This window comes from Lepisosteus platostomus, chromosome 4, assembly GCF_059453375.1.
Source record: "Lepisosteus platostomus isolate fLepPlt1 chromosome 4, fLepPlt1.hap1, whole genome shotgun sequence".
NCBI classification, from domain to species: domain Eukaryota; kingdom Metazoa; phylum Chordata; class Actinopteri; order Semionotiformes; family Lepisosteidae; genus Lepisosteus; species Lepisosteus platostomus.
The window spans coordinates 65,309,683-65,325,600 of record NC_142614.1 but is presented as its reverse complement, the minus strand read 5'-3'; the positions used below and the strand labels follow the sequence as shown (position 1 = coordinate 65,325,600).

Sequence of the window (15,918 nt, the reverse complement as noted above, 5' to 3'; positions counted from 1 at the left end):
TAGGAGTGTGGAACAGCTACTCATCCATGACTTATAAGACGATACCCTGTGTTTTTTATCCAAGGTATGGCTGTTTGAGAACCATGAATCAATTTACTGTTTACTACTTAAGTCAATTTAAGTCAAAGTCCAGAGGGCTTGCATCTCCTCTGCTTTGTAACCTTTCTTATACTCTCATGGGCCTGACTCGTATAGATGAGTCTGACTCTGAAAACTTTGATTCCCTTAAGCTATGTTCTTCTTTTCTGAATGCTCTTTTTGACTTTTTCTCTCTGAAATACAGTGTGTCTATTAATGTTGTATTCATTACCATCACTCTGCCTTAACTATGTTTTTTTTCTCTGATTTCCATTGTATCTTATAATCATCATTGCCTGTGTAGTAGCTTCTGCCTTGTGCACTTGGTTTCTATTTTGGCCCTGCTTCTTTTTACTGCAGGAGTACCTTGAGACTATCCCAGCAAGCAACAGGAGCAATCGCAGAGCACACACATAAAGACCAAATTTCCCAGAAGCCAGTTCATCCAACAGTATATGAACAACAGTATATTTTTTACTGTGTTCTATTTGAATGTTGAAAATGTGCACTGGAGAAAACTCTCCAAATCTGTCTTGTGGATTTCTCAAATAACACTATTTGAGCAAACATGGGAAGAATTTTGATGTATATAAATAACAAGCAATATAGGGATGTCCTCTCAGTTGTAACTTGGTTGTGTTTTTGATTTGCAAATGTGATGGGTACATAGATCCAGTTACCAGTGCCTGATTAGCTGTGGTCATAATCAACTTAAAACTCAGATGACTCCATCGCACTACAAGACACATGTGGAGCTCATCATCAGGAGCTGAACAATCCGATTTTATTATTTCAGCTTCATCTGCTCTTTAAGTCAATACAGGCCTCACGAAAAGTGTTGAAGATATTCAGATTTTGTTACGTGAAAAGGATTTAATTTCAACACAGAAATCAGCGGGAAAAGCTAAATTACTTTGTAGATATTACGTAAGATCAGACCTTGAATAAAACAAATGACATCGGTACTATTATTGTGCATCAATGGACACTCCGTGCCTGCAAGGATGATGTTCTGAAAATTGCCTCAGATGCTGGTATTCCCATATGCTAAAGACCTCCTCCACAGCCATCTCAATTGACGCTTCCTTTCAGGAAATCAGAGTGGGTGGACTGAGCTCAGTTCCTGTAGAGGCACTAGTAAACTCGAATAGACAGCCAGTATAGTAGAGCTTCATCCTTGTGGAAAGCGGTCCTATTGAGAATTTTCCACAGTCGGCTGAAGTAAAAAGAAACATGTCGTCTAATTCCAACCTGAGTACTATGCGTCGGCTTGTTGAGCAGCTCAAACTGGAGGCCAGTGTCGAGAGGATAAAGGTAAGGACCCAGATACGTTGAAACAAAGTTTGTTAGCTGAATTTTCTGATGAAAACTGGCAATGTTATAATGAATAAAACTTGTTGTACGCCCGTAATATTTTAAACTTTGCCAGCGGACTTCACAGCGACACAACAGTTACACCGAAAACAGACTCCTTTTATTTCAAATGAAACGGGATGGGCAAACCGGTGAATAACAGTAGATAACGCTGGACGTAGATGCATTTAAAACAGATTTCTGTATTCTTGTTTTCCTTTTTCGTAAACGGAGAGGCTGTGCTCAATATATACTGGATGTACTGTACATGTTTGTATGCTCCAATTGGCACGGTTTTGTACCTCTTTTTTCTAAAAGAATAACCTAGAAAATAAACCTCGTACATTAGTTTTAATTCTACAAAAAGCAAATAAAAACGTTATTAACATAAAACAATCGCTTTACGCTTAATAAGAATATTTTTAAAAATTTCTCACGTTTATTGCACAGTTACAGTATTAAAATGGTAGCAGCAACAACAACAAAAAATGGTTGCGACAGTGATCTTTATACTTTTATTTTAGTACCCAGCCCGTGTATTAAATCTTTCAGTCTTCTTCAGTATATTGAAAACAGGTGACTGGTACTTTTTAAAATAGTCGTGGAGCGTTTTAGAAAAAACTGTTTGACGTTAAATCTGCGATTGATAGCAGTACGAAATGCAGTTGCATTTTAGCAGGCAGATTATATCTTTTGGGATGTTACAGCCAACAAATTTGTACGTAAAAACATAAATGAATTTTTGTATTTAAAAAAATCTCTTGAAATAGTAATGGACCTGTGATGAACAGTACAGTGCCTTACAAAAGTGTTCACACTTCTATGGTGTCTCAGTTTGTGAAATGACAATGATGAAAACATTTCTTTAAACTTGATATTTTATTCAGTCTAAACTGAATGTTTCTAAGTGTTATAAACGTTCTAGTAAATGTCAGTAAAAACTACAAAAAAAAATGAAATATATTGATTGTGTAAGGTTTAAGATCTGTAATCACAGTATTTGGTGGAAGCACCCTACAATTACAGCAGGTATTTTTGGGTAGGTGTATCCCAATTTTGCACCCTAGATGGTGGATATTTTGCCCACGTGACAGATTTAGTCAAGCTCTCTCAAGTTGTTTGAGGGATTGCTTATAGACAATAGTTTTGAAGTCTAAACACAGAATCTCAGTCTTAAAGACATTCACATTCTGATTGATTTTTAAACCACTTATTCTTAAGTGTAGCTTTGCTCTGATGAAAGTGACTTTTTGCCCCGGATTTAAGTCCAACGCAGACTGTAACAGATTTTCCTCTAGTATTTCCAGGTACTGTGCTTTGTTTTAATTCAGTCCTAACTATCTTTTTCAGTCCCTGCTGAGGAGAAGCAGAACTGTGTTACAAAGCTGCCACTACCATGCTTGACTGTAGGAATTGTGTGTGAAAAGTGTTAAAAGGGGGTTGTGTGTTGGGTCTGAAGTTGTCTATTTTTCATTCATATTATTTATTTTCTTGTTTTTTGCATTACATGTGGGGAATGGGTTGTGTACATAAAGTGCTAATTGCTACTTCAGAGTGTCATAACTGCACTTAAAGCTTTAAAGCAACAAATAATGTGAAAACAAAATACTTTTGCAGGGCATTATGGTAGTACAATAATAAGATCTCAGTGCTGTATTGTGCCTGTATGAGTTTGAATTTAAAAAGCTGTTGATAGGGCAACACTTACTGATATTTGTTATCTGAACTCACCGGTGCCCATCTCTGTGAACAGACCTGACTTCATAATTACCAAAAAAAAACCCTGAATAACAGTGTTTATTGACAGCAAATACAATATAAATGCCCATGATGGAAGGGGTTCTTGTATTCAGTTACCTGAAATTGTATTTTGAAGAAATGACTCCTGTTACCAGTAACATCCAATTTTCATTCAATTTCTAAAAACAGTTTCTGTATTAAGACACCAAAGCCATATTAATATATCATTATCGATTTGTTTGAAATGATGATTGTACATGATGCAGTTTGTCCAGGAAAAATATGTGAGATAATATTACAGTGGTCTTCCTGTTTTACATGTAGCTGTTTGGTATTCAAATATATGAAAATCTGTGAGCAGAGTTTCCCATTAACTGGAATGGTGTTCCTGCTGCCTTTTGTTTTTGAGTTCTGCTGAGGTGTCAGATCACCCATTGATGAATGGGAAGTTTTATCTTTAAGAAAATGCAAAGATACTTTCTTTTCTGTGCAAACTGACTCTGATACTTGAATCCAAACCCAAAATGTATTTTCTTTTTTTCCCAGTCATGACTTTTGTTTTCATTATTTTGTGTTCGGTAATTTTTTTTTAAGCATCCTCTGTATACTTTCAGTCATTCATAAACATAATTAGAAAGTCTGTTTAAAATGCACTTCTTTAAAAGAAACGTTGGCGTTGTGGTGGATAGCATTGCAGGCTAACATGTCCTGGCTCCTTTTTTGGGCTTGGATATTGGCCATATATCATTTCTTGTATAAGGAATTTGTCTTTTCGCATACCCCAACTTGCTCTCCGTGAGACACAAACACAGGGAGAGAAGCTGGGGGTCAGAGCGCAGGGTCAGCCATACAGTGCCCCTGGAGCAGTTGGGGTTAAGGGCCGTGCTCAGGGACCCAACAGAGTAGGATTCCTCTGCCGGCTGTGGGATACAAACCGGCAACCTTCCAGCCACAGGCGCAGATCCTTAGCCACAGAGCCACTGCTCCGCCCCCTTGACGGGCTGTCCGCATGGGGTTCGCACGCCATGAGGGTTTTTTCTAGACGCTCTGGTTTCCTTTCACCTCCGAAGGGACGTGCAGGATAGGTTTGAGTGCCGATTGTAAACTGACCCCCCCAGTATTCACGAGTAGGTGAGCTGGGCACCTCATCTCACTCCACGCTGCCGAGAGTGGCTGTGGCTTCCCCCTGACTTGCAGAGAGAATCGAGTGCAAGTAGCGTAGATCAGGAGTGACTTCTTCAAATGGCGGCTCTCTAAAAAAAACCTTAAATATCGACTTCCAAAATAACATTTTGTAGCTTCAATTGAGTCCATTAAATTTCAATAAACCTATCTCAAACATTTTGTTGTGGTCATCATTTCTAAGGACATTTGATAAGCTATTCAAGTTCTTTTGCATACTTCTACATACACTGAGTGAACAAAACACTAAGGATACCTTCCTAATATTGCATTGCACCCCTGTTTTCCCTCTGAACAGTCTCAATTCATCTGGCATGGACTCAACAAGGTGTCGAAAGTGTTCCACAGGGATGCTGGCCCATGCTGACTGCCGTGCTTCCCACAGTTGTGTTGATTGGGCCGGTAGTTGATCTCTACTCTGAATAGCTGGTTCCATGTTATCCCCCAGATATTCAATTGGATTAAAATCTGGTGACTGGGCAGGCCACTACATTAAGCGGAATACATTGTCATGTTTGAGGAACTATTCCTGGACCATCTCTAGCCTTGTAGCACAGAGCATTGTTCTGCTAAAATAATCCATTCGCAGATGGATACACTGTTGCCATAAAGGGATGCACCTGATTTTCAGATATCCTGTGGCATTCAAAAGTTGCTCCACTTCTATCAAGGGGCTCAATGTGTGCCATGAAAACGCACCCCACACCATCATACCACCACCAGCCTGCAATGTTGACACACAGCATGATGGATGCATGGGCTCATCTCATCTTTTCTCCATACCCTAGTCCTCCTATCAGCGTGAGCAGCAATCACTACTCATCAGACCAGGCAATGTTTTCCAGTCCTCCAGGGTTCAATGTTTTCGTTCCACAGCAAACGCAGTTTCATGTATGTTGCTGGAAGAAGTGTAATTCTGGAAGGTCGTCGGCTGCAATACGCCTTTTGTGTCAAGGTGCGATGAGTTGTGCTTTCTTGTATGGGTCTTTCAGCACCAATGTTGTGCTGCACTAAAGTTGACTAACTGTAGACCGTCTGTTGATCTGCACAATTTGTGTCTACCCTCCTTTCACCTCTTTCATCTGTTTTCAACCACTGGCTTGCCATTGGCTGGATTTCTTGTGAGTGGTGTACCATATCATATTCCAAGACCATTCCAGATACACACAGGATACTGTTGAGCTTGAAAAACCCAGCAGTGTTGTGGTTCTTGACACTCACTTGAACCAACAAGCCTCATACCCTCACACCTGCTATCATACCCCATTCAAATATTTTTTCTTGCCATTCTCCCTCGCAAACAATCCATGTCTCGATGGTCTCAAGCCTTAAAAATCCTTCTTTAACCCTTTAATCCTTCTTTGTCTCCTCCCCTTCATCTGTGCTGGTTGAAGTAGATTTAACAGGTGAAATAAATTAGGGATCATCGCTTTCAGCTGGACTCACCTGGTCAGTCTATTTCAAGGAAAGAGCAAGCGTCCCTAAAGTTTTGTACACTCAGTGTATATTCTACAGTAGTCTTATTAGACGTGTTAGTGATAAATTCATAAATCAAAAGGTCAAAAGTTTCCATCAGGAAATTCCTTCCACTCCAAGTATTAAGAACAGCTCCCATATTTCTTGTCCACGTCATTAAAAGGTTTCTGTATTACCTGTCCAGATGTTAATACATTGAGACAGAACTTTGCTAAATGTATATTTGTAATATACAGTAGTTATGTTTTTTATTTCTCCAGTAGAATTGTGGTGGTAAAATGAGACTAATGTGTTTTAACTGCTCCAGAGAACTCAAGAGGATGGCTGAAAAGTGAAACTTGTTTTTTGTGTGATACTTCTCATAACAGTAGGTGTAAATCAGTATAGGTACTCAATATCTGTATATAATATTGTATTGGTTATAGAACAGGTTGTAACATGGTATTTATACAAGTACACATGGTTCATTACAATTGTGCTTTGTACCAGCTGAGTTCAGGATTATTCATTTTGAATTTCTTCTATACCTTATAATGACATGAGAGGAATTTCTTTCCATTAAAGAAGATGGTTTGAAAAGTTATTTGCATATTTTAAAATGTGGAATAGCAAAAGGGTAATTATTTTGCTTCTGTGCAAGAAAATTCTAGTTTTGGAATCATTTCTATCTGTTGGACCATTCTAGCACAAAGAAAGCAGTCCTCTTTCCCTTAAGATTTTCATTATCGTAAATAATGTGCTTTCAATAAGATTTTTAGGCAAAACAAAAAATTATCATAGGGAGCGAATTTCTTACCAGTTACTAAATACAGACTCCATTTTCTCCAGGCAGTTCAAGCACAGACAGTTTATTGTTGAATGACAATGCAAAGCAGTTTTATTTTTATATTATCCCTCCCTCGTGGTGATCCCTCTTGAGAGTGCTTTCAAAATTAAAAATAGGACAAAGTGATGTACTCCTCCTGTTTTGAATCTGCAGCTCAAAAACGTCTTCACAGAGAGATATTTTCCATGTATAATTAAAATGATCGAGCACTTCAGCGTTCCTGCTGCTGTTTGGGCGAGAGCCGCGTGCTCTCGGAGTGCCACAGCTGGTGGCCTCAGCCCCCCCCTCCCCGAGACTTGGAATAATGTGGAATTCTGCAGTTTTATTATCAGTTACGTTGCCAGATCTTTAGCGTTTAGGCTGTCAAGTTTTAAGGACTTTTCCCTAAGCGTGTAACATTAAGAGTAACTTAAAGCTTTGGGGAATGAGATGAAGTGCTTTTCTGGTCCTGGATCTTTAGTATGGAATCATTTTGTTTTTTTTTTACATAATCAACTTTATTCCAAATTGTATACCAGTCTCACAAGGAGTACAACTCTAACAAAACATAAAATCTCTTCTAGGTTATAAAAGTTCTTAAAAGGATGATTGTCCATTTTCCATCAGTTCACTTTGCAAGTGGTTGCTGGGGCTGGATTTGCACACTGAAAGAATCCCGCCAAGCCTCACCTCTTGCTCCGTGTCTTGTATTCACTCTGTAAACAGCGAATTCATGTTTAGTCCAAAATCAAGTCAATGTTGCCCCTGTCCAGACACACTTGATGAATTGTAAAGTCTTATGGCAGAAGGCAAGAATGCCCTTCTCTAGCGCTCCCTGACGCACCTTGGTTGGATCAGCCTGCTGAACGTGCTCTTCATTCTCATGATACAAACTCCATGCAGATAAGGAATTGACCCTAGCAGAGTGCAGCCACAGAGGGGGAGATGGGGTGGAGGAGGGGTGTAAAGATGTATGCAGGGGACAGAAGGGGATTGTGTAAAGGATTTGTAATGTAATTTCCTCACCTAAACATCAGTATTCACTGTGAATTACTGACAGCTGATGCTGATTGAACTTCACTGTCATCATCCCTTCCGAGCTTTCGTTATAAACTCCGTTTGTTGTCAGAGATTGTAGAGAAACTGGATCAGATAAAGTCTAATCACTCAGATTGTGTCTAAGCCACAGTCGCTTGAGTGGATAATGCATGATCAATCAAAATGACTACAAAAATAGTTAATCAATATTTAAAATCTGCATACATTTATAAAAAATTGTATAAACAGTATTTCTTTTGATCCTGAGGATATATTATGATCTGTGTTGACAAACGATGTGGAGGATTCAGTGTGTACAGGGTTGTATTTCTTCAAATACTCGTTATTAAAAGCAAGTGAACATGTCTGAACCATACATTTTGAATAAGGTCTCTAAACACAGCAGAGCTGCAGCTTATTAGACTTATTTTCTAGTTCATTCATGAAGTCTGGGATATCTAATTGGTTCAGAGAGTAGAAAAACCCCAAATGGCTTAAAATTTAAAGGGAGTCTTTGACATTATACTCTTCCATGTTTTAGGAAGCAACCAGTAATGGTAGTTTAAAAGTGGATTATCTGAATTAACTTTGAAACTTAATGCATTGCATGGTTTGAGAATGAACAAAATTGCTGTGAAAATGTGTGGAGAGGCAGAGAAGCTCTAATGGCTAGCTCCAGATGCATTGAAAGCAGGCCTGCCAATACCCTGTAGCCAGTGAAGCACAGATGGGCTCAGGCCTCTATCTGCACTTCACAGCATCTAAAAATAGCCAGGGGTGGGCCTTGATTATAAAGGTTCATCATCCTTGAAAAATTCAGGCTTGTTTAGAAAACTCTCAGAATGAGAAATGAAAATGAGTTAAAGTAGTGACTTCATAGAGCAGAAACCTCAGTTTAGTTCCATAACAGGCATCCGACCTATAATTTAAAAAATCCCTTTGAAAATTTTGTAATCGCATAATTCTTTAAAAATTTTCATATCCTAGGTGGAAAGAAATAGGGGATTCCATGAGAGCTGGTTTGGACGTTAAATGCATTTTTGCTAGTTAAAACTTCTGTAGATAAAGGGAGCATTACACCAAATAGCAGACAAAATATTAAAATCTATTATGTATAGAGGAGACCCTCGGAGCATTTGTGTAGAAAAGGGCAAAGACTACATTTTTTGGCTGTGTCGAAAGCCACTAGACACTAGAAAACTGACATCGGTCAGGAGAAGTGTTTATGGCAAAACAGGTTGGTATTTAATAAAATATGTTATAAATGTGCACGATTTGTTATAACAAAATTCATAATATAAGAGTAGTGGACCTATGCTGTGCACTGCCTACAGAAGGTTGCTCACCAAGGAAGAAATTTTACTTTGAAAATACATTTATATTTTATAAAATGGGTATACATTTGCAAGCATCTTTATAGGGGAAATTTGTAAATCAGTTGTTTGGCATTCAAGGGATACCTGTATAGTGAAAATGACTAAAGAAGTGTAGTACTTCTATACATCGTTCATTATATTAAAGTCAGGGAAATGTCCTTTTTTAATTTATTCTTTCAAGACCATTTCTACCATGTATATATTTTTTTCTTTGTTGGTTAGAACCTGAGCACATAGTTTGAATTATATACAGTATATGCTTGTGTAAGAGTGGTACTAAATTTCCTAATTCTGTCTTTCCATTCTACCCAGTTAGAGTAAGGCAGTACTAGGTACTACAATGGCTCTCTTTTGAATAAACTAAATTATTTAGATACTTTTTGCTGAAACAGACACAAATGGTTTTTCATGATTGTACGCCTAAACTGATCTACGTGCTGGAGCAAACGAAAGCTTTCAGTCAGGTGGGACACCACTAGCAGCGCAGCAGACACGACTCGAGTATCTAGTGAGGCAGGGCTTCACTCATTCATGGCAGACTGGTTGTGCTTGGTTTCTTTGTGAGAGGCCAAGGATCTGAGACATTGGATGTTCCAATTATTAAAAATATATTAGTCTTTCCCCGGGATAAAGTTAAATGCTTCTGCTCTCTCTGTGGTTGTTTAATAATTAAATCCACTCTTCTAGTGCAGACAGTGCAAAGAAAAGGATGTTTCTACTCCTTAAGGGTTTCTACAACACGTCAAATATTGAAAATATCACGTTCGCGGGGCAGTGATATAGTGGTTATAGAACTGCCAGCTCGCAACTGGTGAGTGCCGAGTTTGACTGCAGACTGTGGTGCCTTCTGTGTTTGCCTGTTCACCGTTTTCCAAACTCTCTGGTTTCTTCCCACCTTCCAGAGCCATGCTGGCTACATTTCCTCATGTCTGATTTGTCTCTGTGAGTGTGTGCTTGTCCTCAGAGCCGAATGACTCCACTGGGTTTGAGGTTACTAGCGGAAATCCAGCCTATTGCAAGGGTAGAGGAATCTGCTCTTCTGCCCGAGAAAAACCAAAAGTAAAATTGGTCGAAAAAGTTAGCAAGACAATATTTCATTTTTATCAGAGAATTCAAGGTACGCTACTCATTGCCAGGAAGCCATGATTGAGGAAGTTTCCAGAGTTGGCAGGGAGAGATCACCCTGTCCAGTGCTAGTCTTACATTATTCCATCAGGTCCTGTCATTATGAAGTTACCTGGGGCTCTGTTCTCGGAATTATTGTATACTTCTATAGTACAATTATATATATATGTCTATATTTTTTAAAATATCTATTGTTTTGCATGTTTAAGATTTCATCCGCTTGAGTGTTGTTGACTAGGATGAATGAATGAGTCTGGTCATATTTAGATGAAATCCCTCTCAAATGGCGCTGTGTCTGAGGGTTGTTGTGCTGTCTTTGCAGGTGTCTCAGGCGGCCGCAGAGCTCCAGCAGTACTGTGTCCAGAATGCCTGTAAAGATGCCTTGCTTGTGGGTGTCCCTGCGGGCAGCAATCCCTTCAGAGAACCTCGGTCCTGCTCACTCTTCTAGACTGCAGGTATCTGACCCTCTGCTGCCTGTGTGGCTCTCTAACGAGCAAGTGCTCCTCCATGCTTTTATAGACACTAGTGGGGGGAAAAAAAATGGAACCGCCAGGGTAAACTAACTACAGCAAGGCTGTGTCCTAATGTGCATCCTTACAGTCTTGCGTTCCCACTAAAGTCTGCAAGGGCGTAGGCTTTCCCATTTCTAAATTTGTTTCTCAAGGGTGTCACAAGAGCGCCCTTCTCTGAAATCTGCACCAGAGGGGATTCCCATGAAGGGAATTACCCACAATTCTTTGAGAAATGGTGCCGTTGCATGTTGTAGCCTATCACAGCGGAGAGAGGTTGCCATGGAGAATAAAAGATTTGTGTATTGGTAAAATCTTACTTTTTACAGTTTTAAAATTCATTTTATGTATAAACAAAATGACATTAGACTACTTTGGATTCATGCTGTAGCGAATTCGGGTTCTTGCAGGAAAAGAAACCGGACAACGCTCTTGTTTGGCACCCAAGCACCATTTATTACGCCCCCGTCAGGCAGCTATGGGCAACAAAGACAAACTCGAACGCAGGGTTGACACTTACACTAGGGAGGTAAACGGGACACATATGCAGATTCAGGGTGGTTGCACATTAAGGGATAAATACAGACAATAACACAGGTAAACACTGAACATCGTTGAGACAAATGCGATTGGGATTGGGTACTGTCATTTTTTTGTATTGGGACAGAAGAGATGGAAATGTATTTAGTAGTGTAAAACGTTAGATTAACGGAGAGTGATATAGTCAAGATTTCCATAGTTTACTCGGCCTGTTTTTGAGTGGAGCCTGCTCAACATGAATGAACGCGGTGTCACTAATTTTGTGCAGGGATAGACGAGATGACATTCAATTTAATCGAACTGCGAGCGGAGAATGAAATTTGTTTGTTTTTTTAAAACATCGGCCCACTTGCACTTAGCCACTGGAAAATAAGCATCAACAACAGACAGCATTTAGAGCATGAGCCGTGTAACCAGCGAGCGACAGACCGAGGTGTACCCTCCAATACTGGCGCACTTGAAGTCCACACTATCCCTACGTCACAGAAGCGTGCGTGGACTTGAAGGAAGGCTTAGGGAGCAGTGCGAGCACTGGGACACGGCCTAAGTAAATTGGAACACATAAAGTAGGTGTTGCCCATGTGTTTGGGTAAATAGCATCCCAGCATACTCCAGCGTGCCTCGTTGCCTGTGATTGTGGCTAGCCTGACTGCCAGACGAGACCCCAGATTTTTAAGAGGGGTGCTTGTTGGGGGCATTTGGGCTTCAGTGATCAAAACAGCCCAGCTTGATCATGTTTCATAAGCAACGGTGTCTAAGGTAACATCAGCATGGAACTCAGAGGGGAAGACATCATGAGCACAGAACAAGAGCAGGCAGAAATGCATATTCCAGGCCTGTGATAGTGCAAGGCAAAACAGCTGAGCAGCGGGAGATAAAGGCTGTGAAGCACAAACCACTCATCACGCCTGGCAGCATCCAGTGGTGCAAAGAGCACAGGCAATGAACTACTAAATATTAGAAACGTGATGTGGTCAGATGAATCATTCTTCAGCATGTCCTCGACAAATGGATTAGTGTGGGGCCAACCTAAAAAAGTGTGCTGCCTTTGTGTATCTGTACATTAGAGCTGAGGTGAAGACACACAGTACATAATGTACCGTATCACCAGCTTTTAAAGTTTTTTTTCAGAAACTAAATTTGAGCAGACGTTTATTGTACAGATTTAAAAAGGATAATCTTTCGACATTAGGGTCAATAATCCAGGGATTGCTTTGTGCAACAAAATATTATAAAAAGCACTCGTGGCTTTTCGCTTAACTGTAGATGTTTATTTTTTATCCTTATTTTTCCTTTAAAATGTGTAAGTTTCATGTTCACTAACATGACAAACCTCCGAGAGATCCGGATTTGTCTGCACTAGATACTGGTATTGGTGCACAGAGGTAAACAGGGAAAAAGTATTCTAAACTACTCAAAAACTTATTTAATTTAATTTGAAGCTACATTTCTTAACCACATGTATTACTAAACATCGTATTATTTTCAAACTGTTCTCTGCAATCTATTTCTGTCAAATTTCTGTCTCGTGATCTCATGAGAGCTATGTATATAGATCTGAGATTTCCACTAATTAGTACTGTATACACACACATGCAGAATATGTTGTCAATCTAAACAGCCCTTTCATCTGTGAAGTCCTTGGTGTTGGTAACAATAACCTCATGCCAAGGAACAACAAGTGAACAATTTACTGACACTGAAATCAGAAACCAAATGCACATGTTTAATAAACATAAAGCTGTTCTCACTGCAAAACAAAATAATTTGTTCACGAACACATTTGTTCACAAGACTAGCAGACTCGATCTATCAGTGTTTTATAAGTACAAATGAGTGGAAGAACTAAGAAAAGTGGAAAGATCTTTTAGTGAAGGTTACAAAGGACAGCACGAGTTGCAAATACTTGGCAAATAGCGAGATTTGTATAACTGAAGGGGAAATGCCTGTCAGACCCCTGTTGTAAATTAAGAGTTCATCAGATAATTCTTTTTTCCCGCATTGATGACAAGGAAACCTTTTGAACAATTTGTTGTCATTATATTTGTCCAAAGGATTATTTTGGTCTCTCAGACCACATTCATTTCTCAGTGGTCACTGGTGCTGGCATCTGTGTGATCTATCTGTGTATCTAAACGAAACATCATGTGTTTTTTTAGATTATACATTCCTACAGAATTTGACTTAAATCTGAGACTAAATTCTCGCCTTCTCAAAATTTAAAATATCTTTAAAATACACACTCATGGCTAAGCAGTACACTAGGTGAAAGGTTTGTGAGGTCTGGAGTATTTCTGTCGATACATTAGTCATAGTTAGAGTCGTGTGTTTGTCGTCTGGGTTCATTCCAGCCCTGGAGACTCATTTATCCAGCAGTCTGGGTGAGATGCTTTTGGCAGTGTCCTGTTCAGACACCCACGACCAGGCATCCTAACCACTGCTCCACCGATAAAAAGAAATTATTTAGTTTTTATATTTGCCATTGTTTGTAATTTTACTTCCTGACAGTTTTGTCTTTGAATTAAAACCAATTGTTTACATCACAGGTAAAGCTGATCTAGAACTGTAAATGCAGGATCTTTGTTTTTCAGGACATTTGGACATTCCAAGTCTCGGGCAGAAGCGTGATGTGACCATCAGTGCCACCTGTCATTTACAAGGAAGAAAGTCCACTACCGTTAAATCCTTTTCCTAGTCTGACCTGTTTATTTATTAGCATCTTTTTAATCTCTAAAATGCTTTTTGCTAATTTTGTAATATTTTCTACAAGAAAACAAGTAAAACAACACAAGTATTCAGTGATACAGATCCTAATACAGTTATTTACACATTGTTTACAGGTTTACAGTTTACACAGTTTTTAATGTGCCTGTATTGATAGTGAGCTAAGGTTCTAATTTCATAATAATTTTTGCAGAAATGCAAAGGATTTATTCAATGGTAAAAAACCTCCATAATTTGCCTTTGTAAATATGGGGAAATGTTCTATAACAACTTGCATGTTTTTCAAAAGAATGATTGGGCACGTGCACCAGTCGAACATTTCTCTTCTTACACATTCTTGGTGCTAAGATCATTCCTATGAAATACATTGTCTTGTAGCTTCTCTACCAGCACAATTTACCTAAATATTGCCCTGCAAATTTAATCCATTATGTTTTACTACAAACATTTTGTTGGTGCCTGGATTCTTACAAAAAACTAGCCTGTCCATCACCATTCTCCAGCAAGTACTGGTGTCATTGCTGTGATGCGAGACATAAAGAAACATTTGGTGAAAACAAATTGTTTGGATATAAAATGAAAAATACAAAATTGTTAAAATCATTGCAGTTTAGGAAACACTCAACCATCACTCATTACTGTTATCTAAAGTATTTACAATGGTGACAAAATCGCTGAGTTTGTGAAAGTGTTCTTACATAAATGTCAAAAACAAATTTTAATGCTCAGAATTTAGAACTGATTGAGTAATATAATCTATTCAGTGAAATGAAAAGTAACTGGTTCAGCATGCGTTTTTGATAATAAGAGCTCCACATTTCCAAGTTTACTATGACATGCCTTTCGTTGTTGCAGTCATTGCATCCTCATTAAAGACTTTCCCAATTTGAAAAAGCATTTTCATTCATTCAGTTTTCTCCCGATATAGGATGATTTATTGTAAGTAGCCATAAACATGGTTGTGACATGTCTGTCATTTTGGTTGTTTCATTCCAAAATTGTTTAAATAGATGTGCATCCATATACTGTATGCGCTAGTAAACTGCAGGACTGAATTGTGAGTTAAACGACTTTGGGGATTAGCAGTCACCATCAGCTATAACTTCTGCTTAAGGTCTTAGTCTTAGTTTTTAAATGGAAAACAGAATTGGCCAAAGCCTAAAGAAATACCACGTGACAAATCATTCAAAATGCAGAACTACTAATACTCCCCATTGTTAGGAATCTGCAGTGGGCCTGCGGTGTAGTGGGCTGAGGAGTGTCAGGGAAAGTGTAAGTCATCCCGGGACGGACTCTTCACACCACTTACAGTACTTGATTTCTTATGTAAAACAATCATAAGCCATAAATGAATGTGAAATTGATAGTGCAACTGAAAACACACTGCTCTTTAGAAAAACATCATCTTTGCAAGCAACACTCATGTAACCCATACTTCACGGGTAGCACAAACGCATCCCTTTAGAAAAACGTTAAAGGCATGTTAAAATTAAAAATCCAAGCTAAACAACTCTGTCCAGGTCTACAACCTTGGTCCAGGTTTTATAGGTATCCTGACAGGGTCAATGAGCAAGGATGGGAAAAGCATGTTACTCCCTCCTGTTAAAGCACCTGACTTAATTGGGGTCATTGAGAGCTCAGCTGGAATCAAATCAGAAAAGTGGAAGGCTTTCCAGGACTGGCCTGGTAGAACCCTGCTTCAGAACGGTGTCATTCCGAACAAGCTTTCTATTAATTACGGAAGTGCTCTTACATCGCGTACTCATTGCCTTGAGCTCTTTTCTGTGCCAAGGGGCTTTTTATACACTTGAGCAATCTGCACTCCTGTCTGCAGTGTACATTCCTAAATGTTTAAAAACTCCTTGTTGAAGCTTTTGCGTTTAAATATGGTTTGTGACAAAAGTTAATAAAATATGATTTCTATGCCTCTTTCGTTACAAGCATTCCTTTATTTTTCAGTGGGAGTTTTTTT

General features: G+C 39.0%; 1 protein-coding gene across 1 annotated transcript; it reads left to right on the top strand.

The window, feature by feature from the left end:
* The first annotated feature begins 1,150 nt into the window (after positions 1-1,150).
* Positions 1,151-15,875, top strand: gng10 (guanine nucleotide binding protein (G protein), gamma 10). Its single transcript, XM_088630275.1, has 3 exons — positions 1,151-1,392; positions 10,496-10,628; positions 13,814-15,875. Exons 1-2 carry the CDS (start codon positions 1,312-1,314, stop codon positions 10,619-10,621), a joined length of 207 nt encoding a protein of 68 aa, XP_088486401.1. The 5' UTR covers positions 1,151-1,311; the 3' UTR covers positions 10,622-10,628; positions 13,814-15,875.
* The last annotated feature ends 43 nt before the right edge of the window (positions 15,876-15,918 follow it).

Bases quoted from the DNA above. Each gene is read 5' to 3' on its own strand.
- gng10 (XM_088630275.1), top strand. From the start codon at position 1,312: ATGTCGTCTAATTCCAACCTGAGTACTATGCGTCGGCTTGTTGAGCAG. The intron at 1,393-10,495 runs GTAAGGACCCAG...CTGTCTTTGCAG, and splicing joins CCAGTGTCGAGAGGATAAAG to GTGTCTCAGGCGGCCGCAGA.